This window comes from Drosophila bipectinata, chromosome 3L, assembly GCF_030179905.1.
Source record: "Drosophila bipectinata strain 14024-0381.07 chromosome 3L, DbipHiC1v2, whole genome shotgun sequence".
Taxonomy (NCBI): Eukaryota; Metazoa; Arthropoda; class Insecta; order Diptera; family Drosophilidae; genus Drosophila; species Drosophila bipectinata.
In genome coordinates this window covers 1,774,909-1,793,695 of record NC_091738.1, presented here as the reverse complement: position 1 = coordinate 1,793,695, position 18,787 = coordinate 1,774,909, and the positions used below count along the sequence as shown (strand labels likewise).

General features: G+C 47.8%; 5 protein-coding genes across 12 annotated transcripts; 3 read left to right on the top strand and 2 right to left on the bottom strand.

The window, feature by feature from the left end:
* The first annotated feature begins 232 nt into the window (after nucleotides 1-232).
* On the top strand, nucleotides 233-8,355 carry Taf4 (TBP-associated factor 4). 8 transcript variants are annotated; one of them, XM_017242945.3, is made up of 10 exons: nucleotides 233-396; nucleotides 1,474-2,007; nucleotides 2,592-2,753; nucleotides 2,955-3,647; nucleotides 4,274-4,807; nucleotides 4,878-5,105; nucleotides 5,166-6,083; nucleotides 6,139-6,312; nucleotides 6,373-6,498; nucleotides 6,559-8,355. In XM_017242945.3, exons 2-10 carry the CDS (start codon nucleotides 1,672-1,674, stop codon nucleotides 6,715-6,717), a joined length of 3,330 nt encoding a protein of 1,109 aa, XP_017098434.2. In that variant the 5' UTR covers nucleotides 233-396; nucleotides 1,474-1,671; the 3' UTR covers nucleotides 6,718-8,355. The 8 variants fall into 8 exon arrangements, with proteins under 8 accessions (XP_017098434.2, XP_017098435.2, XP_017098432.2 ...); XM_017242946.3 differs by lacking the exon at nucleotides 233-396 and adding an exon at nucleotides 846-1,154; XM_017242943.3 differs by lacking the exon at nucleotides 233-396 and adding an exon at nucleotides 846-1,241.
* A 273-nt stretch (nucleotides 8,356-8,628) lies between these two features.
* Nucleotides 8,629-12,671, top strand: Strump (WASH complex subunit strump). Its single transcript, XM_017242932.3, has 6 exons — nucleotides 8,629-8,860; nucleotides 8,912-9,014; nucleotides 9,075-10,523; nucleotides 10,578-11,965; nucleotides 12,025-12,396; nucleotides 12,453-12,671. The coding sequence occupies exons 1-6, from the start codon at nucleotides 8,649-8,651 to the stop codon at nucleotides 12,604-12,606; spliced, it is 3,678 nt and encodes a 1,225-aa protein (XP_017098421.3). The 5' UTR covers nucleotides 8,629-8,648; the 3' UTR covers nucleotides 12,607-12,671.
* Nucleotides 12,627-15,845, bottom strand: Pgm1 (phosphoglucose mutase 1). The gene is made up of 4 exons (XM_017242933.3): nucleotides 15,679-15,845; nucleotides 15,359-15,605; nucleotides 12,958-14,176; nucleotides 12,627-12,897 (listed from the first exon to the last, which is right to left on the bottom strand). The coding sequence occupies exons 1-4, from the start codon at nucleotides 15,754-15,756 to the stop codon at nucleotides 12,759-12,761; spliced, it is 1,683 nt and encodes a 560-aa protein (XP_017098422.2). The 5' UTR covers nucleotides 15,757-15,845; the 3' UTR covers nucleotides 12,627-12,758.
* Nucleotides 15,846-16,685: 840 nt separating this feature from the next.
* SsRbeta (signal sequence receptor beta) lies at nucleotides 16,686-17,932 on the top strand. The gene is made up of 3 exons (XM_017242626.3): nucleotides 16,686-16,830; nucleotides 17,012-17,387; nucleotides 17,443-17,932. The coding sequence occupies exons 2-3, from the start codon at nucleotides 17,013-17,015 to the stop codon at nucleotides 17,638-17,640; spliced, it is 573 nt and encodes a 190-aa protein (XP_017098115.2). The 5' UTR covers nucleotides 16,686-16,830; nucleotide 17,012; the 3' UTR covers nucleotides 17,641-17,932.
* A 67-nt stretch (nucleotides 17,933-17,999) lies between these two features.
* Trs20 (TRAPP subunit 20) lies at nucleotides 18,000-18,591 on the bottom strand. The gene is made up of 2 exons (XM_017242627.3): nucleotides 18,444-18,591; nucleotides 18,000-18,387 (listed from the first exon to the last, which is right to left on the bottom strand). The coding sequence occupies exons 1-2, from the start codon at nucleotides 18,528-18,530 to the stop codon at nucleotides 18,055-18,057; spliced, it is 420 nt and encodes a 139-aa protein (XP_017098116.1). The 5' UTR covers nucleotides 18,531-18,591; the 3' UTR covers nucleotides 18,000-18,054.
* Nucleotides 18,592-18,787: the final 196 nt, after the last annotated feature.

The following is an 18,787-nucleotide window of genomic DNA, read 5'->3' as shown; positions in this document are numbered from 1 at the left end:
TGAAACCTTGCCAGACTTTCAAAAAATAGCTCAAACTCTAGTTTCGATTTTTTTTTTAGTTATCCGTGGATTCAAATAAAAACAAGAAAATTTTTTAAATTTTCAGTTTAAAAACAGAAAAACACTGAAAATCAGTGTTGCAAAACGTGATCCACTACGTGACAAAAAATCTGGTCACTTTAAAAACCCTAAAACAGCTTTTAGCTGTTCACAATTGCTAGATCTGGCAATAAAATGGCCAGAATGGCAGCCCTACCCAGCTAGTTTTTCGCAACGCAACGGCGGTCCGTAAACAATATTTTTATTCGGTTTTCGGCTAAATCGCCAGCGAATCGCAACGGAAAAACGTCTAAAATGCCCCTCAGTGCACCGAGTGCGAACGCAATATGAATTGAAGTGAGTGCATTGGCCGCGTGGCTGGAAAACTGCCACCGACGGTTGCAGGCTGTACATTGTACAAAACTGATACCGAAACACACACACACATGCAGGCACCGACATATGCAGCAACGTATAGCGTATGTACATATGTACATTCGGTACATGCCGCCGCCCGCTGGCCGTGGAAGCAGGAAAGATTACTAATCTAAGGCTGCTCCAGATTCAAAATCATGTTTTCAAAAGAACTGAAAGTTCGTGGGGTCGAATAGAATCCTCTTAGTAGATTTTTTTCGAATTTTTCTATACCCTTAAAATGTACATTATTTACTTGAAAGCTATTATATTTTTTTTGGAGCAATTACATTTGTAATTTTTTTTGTTAATTGCCGCCTTGGAGCGTGCGTTCTCCAACACTGTCCATGCCCCCGTCTGGCAACGCCGCTTTCACCATTCCGCTTTACACGCGCATTCGTGAAAATGGCGCCGTGGTAGCGCTAATCTTGCGATTACCAACACTCAAACCCAACTATATAGAAGTAGCTGGTGGTGGCGCTGTCGAATTTTTTGTACATCAAAATAATCAAAATAGAGCGTTTTCCAGCGCCCGAATCAGTCCGTGCGAGCGATCGGACGCGCGGAGTGTGTCTGAGTGCGAAGCGAATAAAAGAACGGGCGCCGCTGGCCGCCAAACAGGGGGAACAACAAAAGACCCAGCAGAGAGGGGCCAGTGAAACTAAGATAACACACGCGACGGACAAACGACCGACGGTCGGGTGAGTGAAAGGAGGGCGGCGGGTCGCGGAATTCGGATTTCACATTTCAGCGGAGCACCCGCGACCGTTTCAGCCTTTTTGGCCAAGGTGAATGCAATTACGCGTGTGTATGTGTGTTGTGTGTACATATGTGCGTGTGGCAGAGTATTGGCCTGCTCCCACGTCTCCAGACATCTGCCGTTTAGGGATCAGGCAGAGGATACAGGTAGCAACTAAAAGTCTACCTGCGTCTGGGCCTGTTTGTGGTGTGCCTGCCTGCCTGTACCCACCACCCACTCTCGGTATATAAACACTAAACGTTGAACCACTTGCCTTTTAGTTGGCCGCTGGCATGCAAAGGACTCTGTTACTGGAGAAACCCCACCACAGGATGAGAAGCGGCAGCAGTTGATCGCATCGGATTGGATTGGATCAGAAACAACTAGCTAGCGCTCCAGCTCTCCTCCAGCACACACACTCACTCACTCAACCCACACACCCGCTCATCCGATCATCCGCCTGCGACGCATCCAGCAAGATGAACACTAGCCAGACAGCTGCCGGTAATCGGATAACGTTCACCACCAGCCAGCCACTGGCCAATGGCACCATCAACATAGCCGGCAATCCCGGCGCCGTCATATCGACGGCCCAGCTGCCAAACACCACCACGATCAAGACGATTCAGGCGGGGATCGGCGCCGGCCAGCATCCGGGACTGCAGCAGTCGGGGACGCAGCAGACGCAATCCGTAGGTGCCACCCAAACACAAACCCTAGTTATTAAATCCAACCACCATGCTGTCACCCTGCCGGCGGGTCTAGTCTCAAGTGCACCAGCAGGAATCGTAACCATGACCAAGACCATCAATCAGGTATCCACATCAAGCTAACTAGCTCCACTTCGGGCGCCAGACGACGTCGCTAGTCCGTCGCGAGTCACTCGTCTCGTCCACTACTCTCTTCCTCATCCGACAAAGATCCTCAACTCCTTTCTCGAATCGGAATGTAGTGGCAGAACAAGTTTGGTTGCTTACTTCTCCTAATCTGCTTTCATCCGCTTATTTCCCGACTCCAATCCAGCCATATCCCGCCAACCACCCGTATAGTTATCAAGTGGATCAGACCACTCCTTCCTCCTCCCAACCGCAATTAAGTATTATTTTGTAGAACTCTTGCTTCCAGTAGTGCAACTAGTAGAGAACACGCCCCCCAAAAATTCCAACCCACAAAATTGGTCAGCACCACCACCCACTGACATATTTCGGAAACCCCCCTTTGTTTGTATCTTTGATGTGCGAACGGACGCGAACTGCTGCATGCTGTAGGCGACAAAAAACTGTGATTCCCCCTCTCCAAACTCTCTCCAATGCTCCCCCAAAAGCTTCCACTGCCCTCCGCCCTCTGACCTTGACCTTGTGATTTGATAAGAACCGTTCTAATGATGTGATTTTCCCAGGCCGGTCAGCCGCTGTTGAACTCGATGCTGCCAGCGGGCGTAGTGGTGGGAATGCGCCACCAGGCGCCATCCCAGCAGCAGCCGAAGAATGTACCCGCCAATCCGATCAGCCGGGTGGTGATCAACTCGCACATGGCGGGCGTGAGGCCGCAGAGTCCATCGGTAAGTAGAATCATTGCAAGAAAGGATATATGCTTGAGATTACGTTTGTTGTGGTGGGTTCTTCTCTACTAACTCAACCCCATGGCAAGACCTAACCCCACCAGATCCCACACACACACATTCGCACACAAGTCACCAAAACCACCATGCAGCCACCGTTGACAATATCGAGTCTCTGTCTTCTCTATTCTTTACTTTTAGATAACTTTAAGCACACTGAACACGGGCCAGACCCCGGCACTGCTGGTGAAGACGGACAACGGATTCCAGCTGTTGCGCGTGGGCACGACGACGGGTCCACCGACGGTGACACAAACAGTAACCAATACCAGCAACAATAGTAACAACAACAACAATAGCAGCAGCAACAACAACACAACAAGCACCACAAACCTATCCTCAACCACACAGATACGACTGCAAACTGTGCCGGCTGCAGCTGTAAGTAGATACCAACAACAACAACAACAACAACAGCAATCGCAGCAGCAGCAACAACAACAATCGCAACAGCAGCAGCAACAACAACAACAACAATCGCAGCAACAAGCATCCAGCACTACCGCCACAACCACTAGCATAGCACTCCGCAAAACGATTGTCCGTACTTCATCCACAATCCCATCCAGCAATAACAACAATAATAATAATAACAGTATTATCAATGCCACAACCACCTCCAACACTACCACCACCACCACCACCAACAACAGCAACAAATTACCCGCTACTAACCAGCAGCAGCACCACCACCACCAGCAGAAGCTCCATCAGCAGCAACAGCATCTCAAGGCCCAACAGCAGCAGCAGCAGAAACAGCAGCAACAGGCCTCGGCTGCTGCTGCCGCTGCCGCCGCCGCCAATGTGGCGGCCACCATAAAGATCAAGCAAAACGTAAAGAGATGACTCTACCAGGACACCTGGTCACCACCTAGTTCTTGTCAATTTATCTCTCCTCTGTTCTAACTTGTCTGTTATGCTTCAGTTCCGTTTTGGTTCGTGCACCACCACGAGCCTCATTTTAATTTCTGGCCGCATATCCTCCTATATCCTAGATCCTAGAGTATCTGGTGGATATCGGTGTATTTCTTAGCTACGTTTTGCATGCTGCGTTGTGTACCTGTCTGTGTATTTTCCACAACACTCCTTATTTCGATTCAGTTTAGTTCGATCTGCTGTTCTAGGCCAGCAAGGCAGTAGTGGGCCCACCAATGATGTGCGCTGGGCTGCTGTGTTATCCCTGGGATGGAATCCAGTACCCAGTACCAGTTCCTCCAAAATCATTTCTTCATCTCCCAGCCATAACCCCGCCCTCTGCACACTCATTCGAGACCAGGACCCTCTACCCTGCCGCATCCCAAAAATCAAAAGAACCATCATTATCATCTTTATTCTGCTATTTGATTCTCTTTTTTTTTTATAAATAATTCTAATGCTTATTGAACTTATTTTTGCACTAATTCTTAAACACAAAACCAATTGCTATGGCCACCTGATTGATGTATTCCTTCTCTCTGCAGTCTTTGCCCAACACGACCGCCTCCAACAACATTATTGTCAATTCGGTGGCCGGTGGCTACTCCAACGCCTCCCAGCCGCCCCACCTGACGCAACTGAACTCGCAGGCCCCCCACCTGCCGCAGATAACGCAGATCCAGACGATACCGGCTCAGGCAAACAACACGGGGACGACGGCGGGCAGCACCACGACATCGGCGACCACGACGACCACGCAGCAAGGAAATACCAAAGAAAAGTGTCGCAAGTTTCTGGCCAATCTGATCGAGCTGTCGACACGGGAACCGAAGCCGGTGGAGAAGAATGTGCGCACGCTCATCCAGGAGCTGGTGAACGCGAATGTCGAGCCAGAGGAGTTTTGCGACCGCCTGGAGCGCTTGCTCAACGCCAGCCCGCAGCCCTGTCTGATCGGATTCCTCAAGAAGAGCCTCCCGCTGCTGAGGCAGGCGCTCTTCACCAAGGAGCTGGTCATCGAGGGCATCAAGCCCCCGCCCCAGCATGTACTGGGCCTAGCCGGACTCTCTCAACAGCTGCCCGTAAGTTTACCCTACTCCAGCATCCAGTATCCTTCATTTTTTATAACTTTTGGGTAATAATCCTCTCCAGAAAATCCAAGCGCAAATCCGTCCGATAGGCCCCAGCCAGACAACGACCATTGGACAGACGCAGGTGCGCATGATCACGCCGAATGCTCTGAACTCGCCGCGACCCACCATTGGCCACACCACGATATCGAAGCAGTCGCCCAACATACGACTGCCCACGACCCCGCGGCTGGTCAGTACGGGAGCCATTCGGAGTCAGATTCCTTCGCTGCAGGTTCCAGGACAAGCGGTATGTGTAACTACATCAAGACTCTTCAGAAGGATTGACCCAATCCCTTGCTCTCTTCAGAACATTGTACAGATTCGAGGACCTCAACATGCCCAGCTTCAACGCACTGGATCGGTGCAGATCAGAGCCACCACCCGTCCGCCGAACAGTGCGCCAAACAGTGCGGGCAAACTCACTGCCGTCAAGGTGGGCCAGACCCAGATCAAGGCTATCACACCCAGCCTGCACCCGCCCTCGCTGGCCGCCATTTCCGGCGGTCCGCCGCCCACGCCCACGCTGTCCGTGCTGTCCACCATCAACTCTGCGTCGTCGACATCGCTGCCGGTGCCCTCGCTGCCCACGGTCCACTTGCCACCCGAAGCTCTGAGGGCCCGCGAGCAGATGCAGAACTCCTTGCACCACAACAACAACAACCACTTCGAGCCGAAGCTGGTGGAGATCAAGGCGCCGTCCCTGCATCCGCCGCACATGGAGCGCATCAATGCGTCGCTCACCCCCATCGGAGCCAAGACCCTGGCGAAGCCCTCGCCGATGATCAGCAAAGCTGCGAGTAAAAAGAGGCGCGATGGCCTGGACGGCAGGGATGCGGATGGGAAGCTGATTGGGGCCGGAGGAGCAGCGGGTGCGGCGACCACGGCCAATTCGTTTTTCCAGCAGAGTTCCATGTCGACCTCGATGTACGGGGACGATGACATCAACGATGTGGCGGCCATGGGCGGCGTCAATCTGGCGGAGGAGTCGCAGCGAATTCTCGGCTGCACCGAGAACATCGGCACCCAGATCCGCTCCTGCAAGGACGAGGTGTTCCTAAACCTGCCGGCGCTACAGGCCCGAATAAGGGCCATCACCACGGAAGCTGGGCTGGACGAGCCGACGCAGGATGTGGCCGTGCTGATATCGCACGCCTGCCAGGAGCGCCTGAAGAACATTGTCGAGAAGTTGGCTGTGATAGCGGAGCACCGCATTGATGTCATCAAGGTGAGTTGAAGCTACGATTATACACCAGCATGGGGCTAATGAATACCATTTCCAGTTGGATCCTCGGTACGAAACCGCCAAGGATGTCCGCGGCCAGATCAAGTTTCTGGAAGAGCTCGACAAGGCCGAGCAGAAGCGACACGAGGAGCTGGAACGTGAGATGCTGTTGCGGGCGGCCAAGTCGCGATCGCGAGTGGAGGATCCCGAGCAGGCCAAGATGAAGGCGAGGGTAAGAATCCGTCTGGTATTTCCTTGAGAAGCAGTTCCTAAAGTTTATTTTGTGGCCTAGGCCAAGGAGATGCAGCGCGCGGAGATGGAGGAGCTGCGCCAGAGGGACGCCAATCTGACGGCATTGCAGGCAATCGGACCACGAAAAAAGCTTAAGTTGGACGGGGATGCGGCCAGTGCGGGAGCGGTAAGTACAAATATTGAAATATATCCATTGAAGGAGAGAAACTAACGTGTAACATAATAGGGTTCCAGTAGCGGGGGACTGCTGAGCAGCTCGGGATCGGTGCCAACGACGTTACGACCGCGCATCAAGCGCGTCAACCTGCGCGACATGCTCTTCTACATGGAGCAGGAACGAGAGTTCTGTCGCAGCACCATGCTGTTCAAGACGTACCTCAAGTGATTGCGGCTGTTGTCCATCGCACGCATCGCCGTCAGCTCCACGCTGGCCCCCCTCCTCCCGCTCCTCGGGCTGGCGTGGCGTCGTTGCGTCTCCTGCTCCAAAGCTTCCTTCATTTGCAATATTAATTAGCCTCCCCCCCATTTTACAGCATCCTCCTCCTACACGCCTCTTTCCCTATTGTTGTTTTCTTTTTAGCTAGGCCAAACCTATTTAATTTTTACAATTATTATACACACATTTTTACATTTATATTCTAATTTCTAATTGCAATTGATTTTAAGATTAGTTTAAATACGATTATTTCCCCCAAACACCCCCCAATAAACTGTTCGTAAAACTTAAACCAAACCAATCCAAAAACAAAACACAAACCAGAGTAACGCAAAGTAACGAAAAATAATATAAAAATTGTATGAGAATGGAGCCCGCAGTCAGGTGGCGTTTGAATTGTAATTTGTAACATAGTGTTTGCATTAACTGCATTGACGGCCTTATCTAAACGATATAAACATATACATTAATATTTAATTATTTAGCTTAGTTTGTTAAACGAAAACGAAGCATAATTCCTAGACGATAAGCGAGAAACAACAAGAGAGTGCGAGTGCGCGACAGTTTTTGGTTTTTAAAACCCCACGATCGGCAAAAACAGATATCGGGCGTACATTGAATTAGCTCTAGTTGTTTAAACAGAAGGATGTAATTTTTAAAAACAAACCCAAAACCAATTGTAAAAAACGTTTTTGTGAAATTATTCGGAGTCGCGATCCCCAACCCAATTGTAAATACAGGCTAGGCTACGATTTTTCTAATAGTTAACTAGGTAAACAAAAACAAGCGTATATAACAAATTCTCGAGCTGACCAGGCCCATCTTGGCACTGGGCGCTCCAAAATTAAATATGTTTTTATTAGCGGCGCTCGTTCATCCATTTATTAACAAAAACACGGTTCACTAGACTGTAAGCGTGCATTATTATTTCTCGTGCAAGGTTCGAAACTGACCAAAAATCGGCCTCTCAAGTCCCAGGATGCAATTCGACCCGAATATACAACCCAAACCCACACACAAATAGACAAATTTTTTTATACAATTAGCCAGATAAATCTTGTAAAATATAAATCTATTTAATTGACAAACAATTGATGTAATTCAGCAAAAATCAATACAAAAAAAAAACTAAAGAATTCAATGTGTGTATATTAAATTAATCTATTAAACGTATAAAAAACAGGCAAAGCAACCGTAAACACAGCGCATAGTTTGGTAGGCATACAACTGAATATATATATAAATAGTATATATACTTATTATGTTTTAAAATTAAGCGAAATAAAAAAATTCAGAAAACTTTTCAACTGAGCACGCCACCAATTATTGTATGGGAAATGTTGAAATGTTTCTAATTATTTACAAATCATTTTTTACGACGGATGGAACATGTAACGGTATCTCAGTTAATTAGCTAGTTAAATCATTAAATTTTATGTAGTTGAATTAAATTAAATAATTTTATTGATATTTTTATATATTCATTTTATGTTAATTATTACTGCAATTTTGTGTAGACCCCATACAGAAATTCTAACACGAAATAAATAGTAACCAAATTTACATTTGGACTCAACCAGAAAAACACTCAATTGGCCAAGTTTTTATTTCAACAAATTTTATTTTAATTTTTTCTTTGAAAATTTTAACTTTAACTTAAAATTCCCTCAAGCTTTTCCGCCTTTCTTTAATTTCATATAAGCCTGTTTTGGCTCATATTCATATAATAGATTCTTAAAGTCTAGAAAATAGCCATCATATACTTTTCTAGCAGTAACATATTTATAAATGAGTCATATATTCGAGATCAGATTAATATAATCACAAATAAATGCCGCCAAAGCTTTTAAATCCAAACCAGTGTTGAACAACACTACAAAATGTTTAGCTCCGGTCACACTTTTCAGGAATCACCATTAATTTGTCAAAGTCGGACCCACCAAGTTGTAAACAATGCTATTCCCGGCACAATGACCGACTTTCTTCATGAAAACAATGCCTGCGGACAGAATCTTCTCAACATAGTGTCCGTGGGCAACTCCATAATAGCGGAGATTCTTCGCCTGAAGGACTACATCCCTAGCATATATAGGTAACTAAAGGTTGTCCACGATCCAGATGCACTAATTGCCACTCCCCTCAGATTGGACACAAAGGCAGATAAGGCGAAATATGGGGAGGTTATTGTGGACTTTAGCTACTTCAAGGTGGCCGAGGAGCTCGAGAAGAAAATTGAGAAGAGCCAAGTGAGAATTGGAGTTTGATGAGCTCTTCTGTGTTTTTGTACTCATCCCATTGTTGTTTAGGAGCTCACCGAGGTGGACGACGAGGTGCGCACCCATTTGCCGCTGATCACTAGGTTCTACCTGGCCTTCCAGAGCATTCACCACTACGCCACCGATCTGAAGCAGTACATCGAGGAGCTGAACAGTGGATACTACATTCAGCAGACCCTGGAGACGGTGCTGCAGGAGGAAGAGGGTCGCCAGCTTTTGTGCGAGTCCTTGTACCTGTTTGGAGTGATTCTGCTCCTTCTAGATTTTCATCTCCCCGGCGATGTGAGGGAGCGCCTGTTGATCTCCTATTACCGCTACAGCGGAGGGGAGTCTACGCCCAGCGGCGACGAGAGCAACATCCACGATGTGTGCTTGCTGTTGAGGTCTACGGGATACGTGCATCCCGCCCAGGCAGCGCAGATCTTGAGTCCTCTTAGTGGTAAACAGGCGGCGGCAGCTGCCGAAAAGCTATCCGTTTCCAAGTACCCAGAGGCCTATTTTGCTCGGTTCCCCTTCGATGAGGATTTTGTGGCCCTAGTGGTGGCGCGAATGCGCTGCGACGACATCTACAACCAGCTAACGCTGTACCCACATCCTGCCCACAGGTCCACGGCGCTGTCAACGCAAGCCGCCATGCTCTACGTGTGCCTTTACTTCTGCCCCAAGGTGCTGCACTCCCAGGGATCCCAGATGCGCGAGATCGTGGACAAGTTCTTCTGCGACAACTGGTGCTTGTCCGTCTACATGGGAGTCACTGTGAATCTGGTGGACGCCTGGCAGGACTTCCCCGCTGCCCGCTCCGCCTTGAGCAACATAATTACCCGCGAAACGATCAAGTTCCTTTGCCAGCAGCAGAATGAACAGCTGGCCAAGATTCAGCAGAGGACCCGGGACATTTGCCGCGAGGGTGTCCTGGGCGATGATTTTGTCTTGGAAAATGCTAACAAGATAATCCTGCTTATGCGGCAATCGAATGTTCTACTCCGCTGGTATAGCCTGCACACCTCCAAAGAAGTCTTCGTCTTCAGCCACACTACTGCTTCGCCTGGAAAGATCAGCAAGCTGTTGCTGGAGGAGCTCCAGTTCGATCGAAAGGCCCTTTACCAACTGATGATCAACTGCAGCCAAATGGAGCTTAGCGTCAGGGAGCTGCTGACGGAGATTCTCCAGAGCAGGGAGAGTCGCTGGGGGAAGTGCCGGGAGGAGGCTGTGGAGCGGGTGCTGGAACTGAGCGAAGCCTTCGCGGGCTCAAGACCGTTGGCCAAGATCGAGCAGAATCCCCAATTGCAGCAGTGGTTCGGGGAGGTGGCAGCGCGTCTGAAGAAATTGGAGCTGAGCCGGGCACAGAAATCGGGAAGAATGATTATACAGGTGATGCAAGCCCTGGACGAAGTGCAGGAGTATCACAATCTTGACGCCAATATGTTAGTCAAGCAGCAACTTCAGGAGACGAGGGATAGGCTGAGCAGGATGGCCCAGGTGCGTTATCATTAAATCCTTCCCACATGGTAAAATAACTAGATCCCTCCTTAGATAATCAACCTTAAAGAAGACATCGAAATCCACATCCAAATGATCACTGACTTCAGCTACGCCTGGCATCTTCTCCGGCAAGACTTCATGCCAATAATGCAAGACCACATCAAGAGACAACCGAAGGCAGTGATCGACATACGGGCAATCTTCCTGAAGCTGGCCAGCACTCTGGAGGTGCCGCTGATGAGGATCAATCAGGCAAGGAGCGAGGACCTGGCCTCGGTTTCCAACTACTACAGCACTGAGCTGGCCAACTTTCTGCGAAACGTGCTGCAAATCGTTCCAGAAACCATGTTCAGCATCCTGGCGGATATAATCCACCTGCTGACTAACGTGATCAAGGAGTTTCCCACCCGAGTGGAGAAGGAGAAGCTCAAGGAGTACGCCCAGTTCGAGGAGAGAGCCAAGGTTGCCCAGCTGACCAACTCTATAGCTGTGTTCACCAAGGGAATCCTCATGATGAAGACCACGCTGGTCGGCGTGCTGGAACTCGATCCCAAGCAGCTGCTGGAGGATGGAATCCGCAAGGAGCTAGTCAACCACTTGGCCAGGGCCTACCACTTGGGATTGGTTTTTACGCCCGAGAAAGGCAAGTCTCCGGTTCAACTCCTTCAGCAGAAGTTGGAAGCTCTGGGCAAAACCATCGAAGGGTATCGCAGGTCCTTCGAGTACATAGAGGACTACCTGAGGGTGCAGGGCTTGCGAATCCTGCTGGAGGAGACTCAGCGCATCATCAACTACAATGTGGAGAAGGAGTGCAATGCATTTTTGAAGAACAAAGTTCAGGAGTGGCAATCGCAGCACCAAAGCCAGATCATACCTATTCCCAACTTTCCGCCAATCCAGGGAGATGCCTCCAACTCCAACAACTTCATCGGACGCCTGGCCCACGAGATCCTGCGCTGCACTGATCCCAAGCAAACCATATTCCTGAGCCTCGAAAACAAGTGGTACGAAAAGAAGGGGTCTCACACAAAAGTTTTGGGCGGAACGGATTTCTTTGGAATGCTCCGGGAAGCTATGGCTCCTGCTGGAATGGTGGGACTGGAGCGTCTGTATGCGCACATGCTGGCCGATGATCTGAGGCGTAATCTGGAGCGACTGCAGCGAAATCTCAGCACAGATCGTATGTGGGTGGATGCCATGGCTAGTCTAACAAGGGAACTGGAGGCCCGGGACTTTCCCCCGCCCGACGTGGCTAAGCAGCCTCTGAAGTACTACCAGGGATACACCCAAAGATGGCTCAAGGTGTGGCCAACGCTGTTGGATTGGGTTCTCTCGATGGGACAGAAGCAGTTGCTGCGACAGCAAATCGCCGGGGAACTGAACTTCAGCAGCAAGTGCGAAGCTAAGCTGCTGAACAACACGGCCGACACCCTAAACCGGTAAGGATACATGTCCTTAGTCGTTGTAGAGGCGTCTTTAATAAAATTTCCATTCCCAGAGCCCTCATGCTTGAACTATCGCAGGGTAAGCATCTCTGCAATGAAGAGGGTGTGCGTATGATAACTGAACTGCAGGAAATCCTGCTCTACACTGGGAACTACGAGCCCCTGGAACAGGTCTTCCTCGTCACCAAAAACTCCCACAACATGTCTCTGTTCCTGTTCCTCTTTACGATCGCCCACTTGGGTCGTCTGCAACATTCCTCCAATGTGGACTGCCTGGTCCCCAAAACAGCCAAAGATGCGATCGATTGTGTGCCTTTCATTGTGGGTCTGTTGACGATCTTCCAGCAGTTCCACACCAACGTGAAGATGCTCTACCTATCCTACATGAGCCAATACGTGGTGACAGTGTCGGAAGCTCAACTAACGTACGTTCTTAATTCTTTCCAAAAATTATCTTGCAATGCAATATCTTATCTTCTAGGGACAATAAATTTCTGGGTCCGGACGTGGTAACTACCATATACTTTCTGCAGGAATTCGTGCACGTCGCTCGACTACCCACGAAGGTACTGCAGCAGCGCATTCCCAACATTCTGCTCAGCGATTTCGAGTTCCTGGCCACGCCTATTAAGTAATGATCACCAAGAGCCACAAGTTTGGGCTACACAAACTTTAATAAATCCGAAACATAACAAGGAAATGCCTCGCTGAGGTACTTTGGGAGATTTTCGATGGAGGGGCTTTAGTGGATAATCTCAGGAATCTGTTCCAGGCCAGGCCAGGCTCCTTACGTTATGACGGTGGGAGCGTTGCGGCCTGTGAACTTGGGCAGTTGCGAGATCTCCAGGGCAATGTCGATCAGTGGCTTCAACATAACAGCAGCCTGTCCCAAGACATTGTCCTTCTCGTAGGAGTCGATGTACAAGCTGGAGAGGGAAGGAAAAGGTGGTCATTACGGAAGACAAGAAATCCTTCTGATAACTTACCGCACGGTGGCTCCAGAGCTTCCAGTTCCACTAAGACGCACCACAATACGGCTGCCGTCTTCGAAGACGATGCGGAGACCCTGCTTGGTGGCCACCGACTTGTCAACGGGATCCGTGTAACTAAAGTTGTCGGCCTCCTTGACCTTGTACGTCTTTCCTCCGCTGGAGAAGCTCTTGCCCACGAACTCGGGCGAAGTGATGGTCTTCTCCATGGTGGACACCATCTCGTTGCAGGGATCGGAAGCGCACTCCTCGTAGTCGTACCGGGTGAAGTAGTTGCGACCATACACGGACCAGTGCTGCTTGAGGATGTCCTCGATGCCCTTGCCGGTGTGCTGCATCACCGAAATCCAGGCCAGCACGGCCCAGATACCGTCCTTCTCGCGGATGTGGTTAGAGCCAGTGCCGAAGCTCTCCTCTCCGCACAGGCACAGCCTTCCGGCGTCCATCAGGTTGCCAAAGTACTTCCATCCGGTGGGCACCTCGAAGACCTCCTTGCCCAGCTTCTTGCCAACCAAATCGACCGCCGAGGCGGTGGGCATGCTGCGAGCGAAGCCCTGGACTCCATTCTTCTGGAAGTAGGGAATAGCCTCGAGGTAGTGGGCAATCACCGCCAGGGAATCACTGGGAGTCACGAAGAACGCCTTGTTGCCGATGATCATGTTCCTGTCGCCATCGCCATCGAAGGCAGCTCCAATGTCGTAGTCGCCCTTCGCCACAGTCTCCACCAGATCCTTGGCATATGTCAGATTAGGATCCGGGTGCAGGCCACCGAAGTCCGGCAGCGGAGTGGTGTGAACCACAGATGCCTCTGAGGCTCCCAGGCGGTTCAAAAAGATTTCCCGGACATAGGATCCAGTCACGCCGTTCATGGCATCGATACGCATCTTCAGGGGCTTCCCTGTGGCCTTGCCACTCACGAAGTCCTTCAGCTTGGCGAAGTCGAAGATCTCCTCCATGTGACGGACATAGTTGGCCACCGAATCAATCACCTCCACGGTGAAGGCTTTTCCAGCGATGTCGAAGCTGGTCACTCCCACCTTGGAGATGTCGATCTGGAGGTTGCGCACCAGCTTGTACTGCTTGATCTCTGTGGTGATCTTGTAGATGTGGTTGGTGAAGGCATCGGGGGCGGGGCCTCCGTTCTCGCAGTTGAACTTGATGCCGAAGTCATTCTCCGGGCCACCAGGGTTGTGGGAGGCGGTCAGGACGATACCACCTACGAAATATTCAAATTTTTAATTTATTTTTATAGTACATGGGGTACAGGTAATTATTTTAAGACTCCGAATCCCCCACTGATCTTAACTGGCCCGCAGCGATCTTTGGCAAAAATTATCCGATTCTTGAGCGGAATACCTTAAACGATTCGTGGATCGATTTTCCATAAATCTGCATCAAAATCTGAGAACAAAATATTTTTTCGATTTTTTGTCAAAATTTCTGGAGGGTCCCCTTCGAAAATCCCAAAAAATGCATGGAGCCGCTATATGGCCTCTTGGGATGGCTATATCTTTGGCAAAAATTATCCGATTCTTGAGCGGAATACCTTTCCACGAAACGGTTCGTGGATCGATTCTCCATAAATCTCAAAATCTGAGAACAACATATTTTTTCGATTTTTTGTCAAAATTTTTGGAGGGTCCCCTTCGAAAATCCCAAAAATTGGATGAAGCCGCTATATGGCCTCTTGCGATGGCTATATCTTTGGCAAAACTTATCCGATTCTTAAGCGGAATACCTTAAACGATTCGTGGATCGATTCTGCATAAATCTGCATCAAAATCTGAAAACAAAATATTTTTTCGATTTTTTGTCAAAATTTCTGGAGGGTCCCCTTCGAAAATCCCAAAAAATGCATGGAGCCGCTATATGGCCTCTTGGGATGGCTATATCTTTGGCAAAAATTATCCGATTCTTCAGCGAAATACCTTAAACGATTCGTGGATCGATTCTCCATAAATGTGAATAAAAATCTAAGACAACAAGGAGCCACTATATGACCCACAGCGAAGTCTATATCTTGGTCACAATATTCTAAGCCCAAGCAAGGGCTGTAACATATTATGTTCCTAATTGTGAAATACTTGTGTACGTAAAACCTTTGTTTACGAAGTGCCTGATACTGAACTTATCAGTATATTTCTGGTAACAAAAACATAACAATTTTTCAGAGCTTAAAAAGTGTCTATTGTTTTAAAATTTAAATATCTGTTTTTGGTAAACAGTACCTATGGAACAATACTGTTAACTGGTTTGAATTATTTTGTACCGGGTTTGACCTCAGGGACCTCTGTCAGTTAACAGCGCGACAAAAGTTGATTACGAAGAGATGGGTCTTATCAATTAAAATCTTTACGAGCGCAGTGGAGGCTGTGTAACTATGTAGGAAGCTACTCACCCAAGGCCTTGTTGTGACGAATCAGGCTGGACACTGCGGGGGTGGACAGGATGCCGTTCTGACCCACCAACAGCTTAGAAACACCATTGGCCGCGGAGAGACGGACAATCAGCTCGGCGGCCTCCTTGCAGTAGAAACGTCCATCGCCGCCAACCACCAAAGTGGAACCGGCCAGAGCAGCTCCATTGGCCTCCAAAATGGCCTGGACAAAGTTCTCAGTGTAATGGGGTTGGGTAAAAACTTTTACCTGCGATGACGAAAAGATTTGAAAGTTTTCGAAATAAGTTTAGGAGGAAGATCTATGAGTTTTCCGAACTGACCTTTTTGCGCAAGCCACTGGTGCCTGGCTTTTGACCCTCGTAGATCGTTGTGGGCACTGTTTCCACTGATAGCGACATCTCTCTGGAGTTTTCCTGCTGCTGGCTGAATTCCAACTGGACGACTTACCCGCGTTTGCGTGCGATGAAAATTGAGTGTCAGCCACAGCGCAGCGAAATTCGCCTCCCACTGATAAGCTAATTCTGATCAGCCACACCGACTGAGATAACCGCTATCTTTAATGCGTGATGTCCGAACGAAGTAATCTTTGATTAGGGGTGTGTCTTTGGGCCCCTCTAGTGCCAATAAGTTAGATAGCCTTGAGTAATCACTGCCTAAAAGCTCTTGTTTCACCATTATTGTAAATAATTTAAAGGTTTGAACTAAAACAAATACGCCGATCTGCTAAGAGTAGGGTGCAATGTCATTCAAGGGCACTGTTTGTGCCGGCAAACAGCTGTTTTGAATGGAAACTTTGCTGAAAGTACAACAAAAAATAACTAATACTAATCAAATATTGAAGAATAATATATAGAATTTGATAAAAACAGAAACAAAACTCATTTGTTTTCATTCTTTAGTTGTTTATTCAAAAAATAACAGCGCAGCTGTATGTTTACAGTGGCTTAACAGAATTAGGGTTGGAAAACGTTTGAAAGAGTATAAGGAATGGTGGAATATGGAACCAGAGCGGGATTCTTTTAATTTTAAATTTCGCCATTATTTATAAATTAAAAAGTTGCTGTTTGTGTTTTCAAAAGCTTAAGTTGATTAGAATAGGGAGAATCTTTAAAAATCTTCCCTGATATACTCACAAGATAAAAATAATCAAGACAATTGAACAATATTTATATGGCCGTTTTAAATTCAATGGCACAAAGAAACGTAAATTATTGAATTATTTACAAAGTTAAATTTAATTTTTAAATGCGTAAACAAAAGAAAAGATTATCTTTTAAATGAAATTACCACTTTCTCTTCGATACTATCGTCGATATTTTTGCAACCCTACCATATGCCATTCCACGTCACGGAAATTTGACAGCACGAACCGAGAAGGTTTGACATTCCACGTCACGAAGAAACGATTCGAGAAAGCGGCCGCCTGCTGATTAGTTATTGAAATACTCTTGAGGAAATTACCCGAAAACCAAGTAAGTGTTGAGTTTATTAAACAAAAACTACCTGCTGAAGTCCCAAACATTTTCACGACACCCTTGTGTTATAAATCGAAAGAAATACCCAAGGGAAAGGCGGGCCCTTTGCGACAGCGACCCTTCCACGTCAACAAAAAATTGTAAACGTTAATTACCGAATTTTCCGTCTGTTTTCCAGGATGTTTAAGCACCTGCTGGTTCTCTGCGCCCTGTGCGCCGTTTTTAACGTCTGCCTGTCCGAGGACGAGACTCGCGCTCGCCTCCTCGTCTCCAAACAGATCCTGAACAAGTATCTGGTGGAGAAGAGCGATCTGCTGGTCAGGTACACCATCTTCAACGTAGGAAACGGAGCCGCCACCAAGGTTAGCCTCGTCGACAGCGGTTTCCACCCTGAGGCCTTCGAGGTGGTCGGAGGACAGCCCACCGCCGTGGTCGACAGGATTGCCCCCCAGACTAACTTCACCCATGTGGTTGTGGTGCGCCCCAAGGCCTTCGGTTACTTCAACTTCACCGCCGCCGAGGTGTCCTACAAGCCCGTCGAGGAGTCGGAGACGGTGAGTAAAGATCCTAGAGACCTTTGTAGCAATGTTTCATAGTATGCTTCTGCAGCTCCAACTGGCTATCAGCTCTGAGCCCGGTGAGGGTGGCATTGTCAACCTGAACGAGTACAACAAGCGCTTCTCCTCCCACTTCTTCGATTGGGTGGCCTTCGGCGTGATGACCCTGCCCTCCTTGGCCATCCCTCTGGGTCTGTGGCATCAGTCCAAGAGCAAATACGAGCGCTCTGGCAAGAACAAGAAGCACTAAGCTGTCCAGCCGTGGAGTCGTGGAGCCTCACCCCAAGAGATTTCTTTTCGAACACACACATAAATTCCGTTCAATTTTGTTGCTTTAGTTTCCAATTGATTCCATGCGTTGTTTCACTCATTCAACCCACAAACACATTTAGTTTACTCCAGTCTGGGACTGTCGTCTGGAGACGGGCGTTAAATCGTTTTAGATTTGATACGAAGACGCATCGAGTAAAGAGAGTTAAAAAGTCCATCAAAGATAAGCGTTTTCTGCTTTTCTAAATAAATTAAATCCAATTGTAAGATAACGATTTTTCTTGGGTTTCTAAAGTGGGCAAGGTCTAATCTTTAAGAACCTCGTAGAATGTAGGAAACTTTTATAGTTAAATTAATTTTACTAGAAAACTTTATAGGCTAAAATTATAACAGTTTAGGATAACAAACACTTCCGTCCAAAGATCTCAGCCTTCTTATCGAACATCGGGGACTTGATGGGCGTATTGATCCGATAAAAGGAGTTCATGGAATGCTTAATATACGTTTCGTACATCTCGTTGAAAAAGTTCTTGATGCCCTCGTCGTTCTTGTTGTCGTGGACTATGATGAATCGGATCTGGCTGGCGGTGATGAAGGCAGACACAAACCACTGGTTGAATCTGTCGATGGACTTTAGTTGCATGTTGGCCGTTTTCCACTTGTGCTCGTCCACCAAGTCCAAAGCTGCGTGAGCAATGAACTGGCTCAGATGCCTGTGGTCCTCCTTCTGCAAATTGGGATGAGTTACAGGTGATTCTATAAGATACTGCTTCAATTACCCACCCTTAGTTCCTTGTTAACCGTGCTAAACTCCTTTTCGTAGATGGGATTATCATTGTGGCCCACAATAACAAAATAATAAGTGGACATTTTGGTGAAAGATGAAAACAAAGTTTTCCAGTGTGACCGAAGCTGCAGAGAAAATTGCCGCACCCTGTTTTAACAAACTTGAAGTTGAATTAATAATAATTAATTTCTCTCATTTAAAGAAAAATTAAACTAATTGAAAATCTTTACTATTATAAGACATTTTATACACTACTTTCCCATTTTTAAAACATGAGTGATAATAAAAATACCATAACAAAGATCTCCAGTGATGTAAAACATCATTCATTGCATTCTTT

Coding starts and splice junctions, on each gene's coding strand:
- Strump (XM_017242932.3), top strand. CDS start 8,649: ATGTTTAGCTCCGGTCACACTTTTCAGGAATCACCATTAATTTGTCAA. Junction 8,861..8,911: donor TACATCCCTAGCATATATAG/GTAACTAAAGGT, acceptor CACTCCCCTCAG/ATTGGACACAAAGGCAGATA. Junction 11,966..12,024: donor ACGGCCGACACCCTAAACCG/GTAAGGATACAT, acceptor TTCCATTCCCAG/AGCCCTCATGCTTGAACTAT.
- SsRbeta (XM_017242626.3), top strand. CDS start 17,013: ATGTTTAAGCACCTGCTGGTTCTCTGCGCCCTGTGCGCCGTTTTTAAC. Junction 17,388..17,442: donor CCGTCGAGGAGTCGGAGACG/GTGAGTAAAGAT, acceptor ATGCTTCTGCAG/CTCCAACTGGCTATCAGCTC.
- Taf4 (XM_017242945.3), top strand. CDS start 1,672: ATGAACACTAGCCAGACAGCTGCCGGTAATCGGATAACGTTCACCACC. Junction 2,754..2,954: donor TGAGGCCGCAGAGTCCATCG/GTAAGTAGAATC, acceptor CTTTACTTTTAG/ATAACTTTAAGCACACTGAA. Junction 3,648..4,273: donor CCATAAAGATCAAGCAAAAC/GTAAAGAGATGA, acceptor TTCTCTCTGCAG/TCTTTGCCCAACACGACCGC.
- Trs20 (XM_017242627.3), bottom strand. CDS start 18,530: ATGTCCACTTATTATTTTGTTATTGTGGGCCACAATGATAATCCCATC. Junction 18,388..18,443: donor CGGTTAACAAGGAACTAAGG/GTGGGTAATTGA, acceptor CCCAATTTGCAG/AAGGAGGACCACAGGCATCT.
- Pgm1 (XM_017242933.3), bottom strand. CDS start 15,756: ATGTCGCTATCAGTGGAAACAGTGCCCACAACGATCTACGAGGGTCAA. Junction 15,606..15,678: donor CCAGTGGCTTGCGCAAAAAG/GTCAGTTCGGAA, acceptor TCGTCATCGCAG/GTAAAAGTTTTTACCCAACC. Junction 12,898..12,957: donor AGCTCTGGAGCCACCGTGCG/GTAAGTTATCAG, acceptor TTCCCTCTCCAG/CTTGTACATCGACTCCTACG.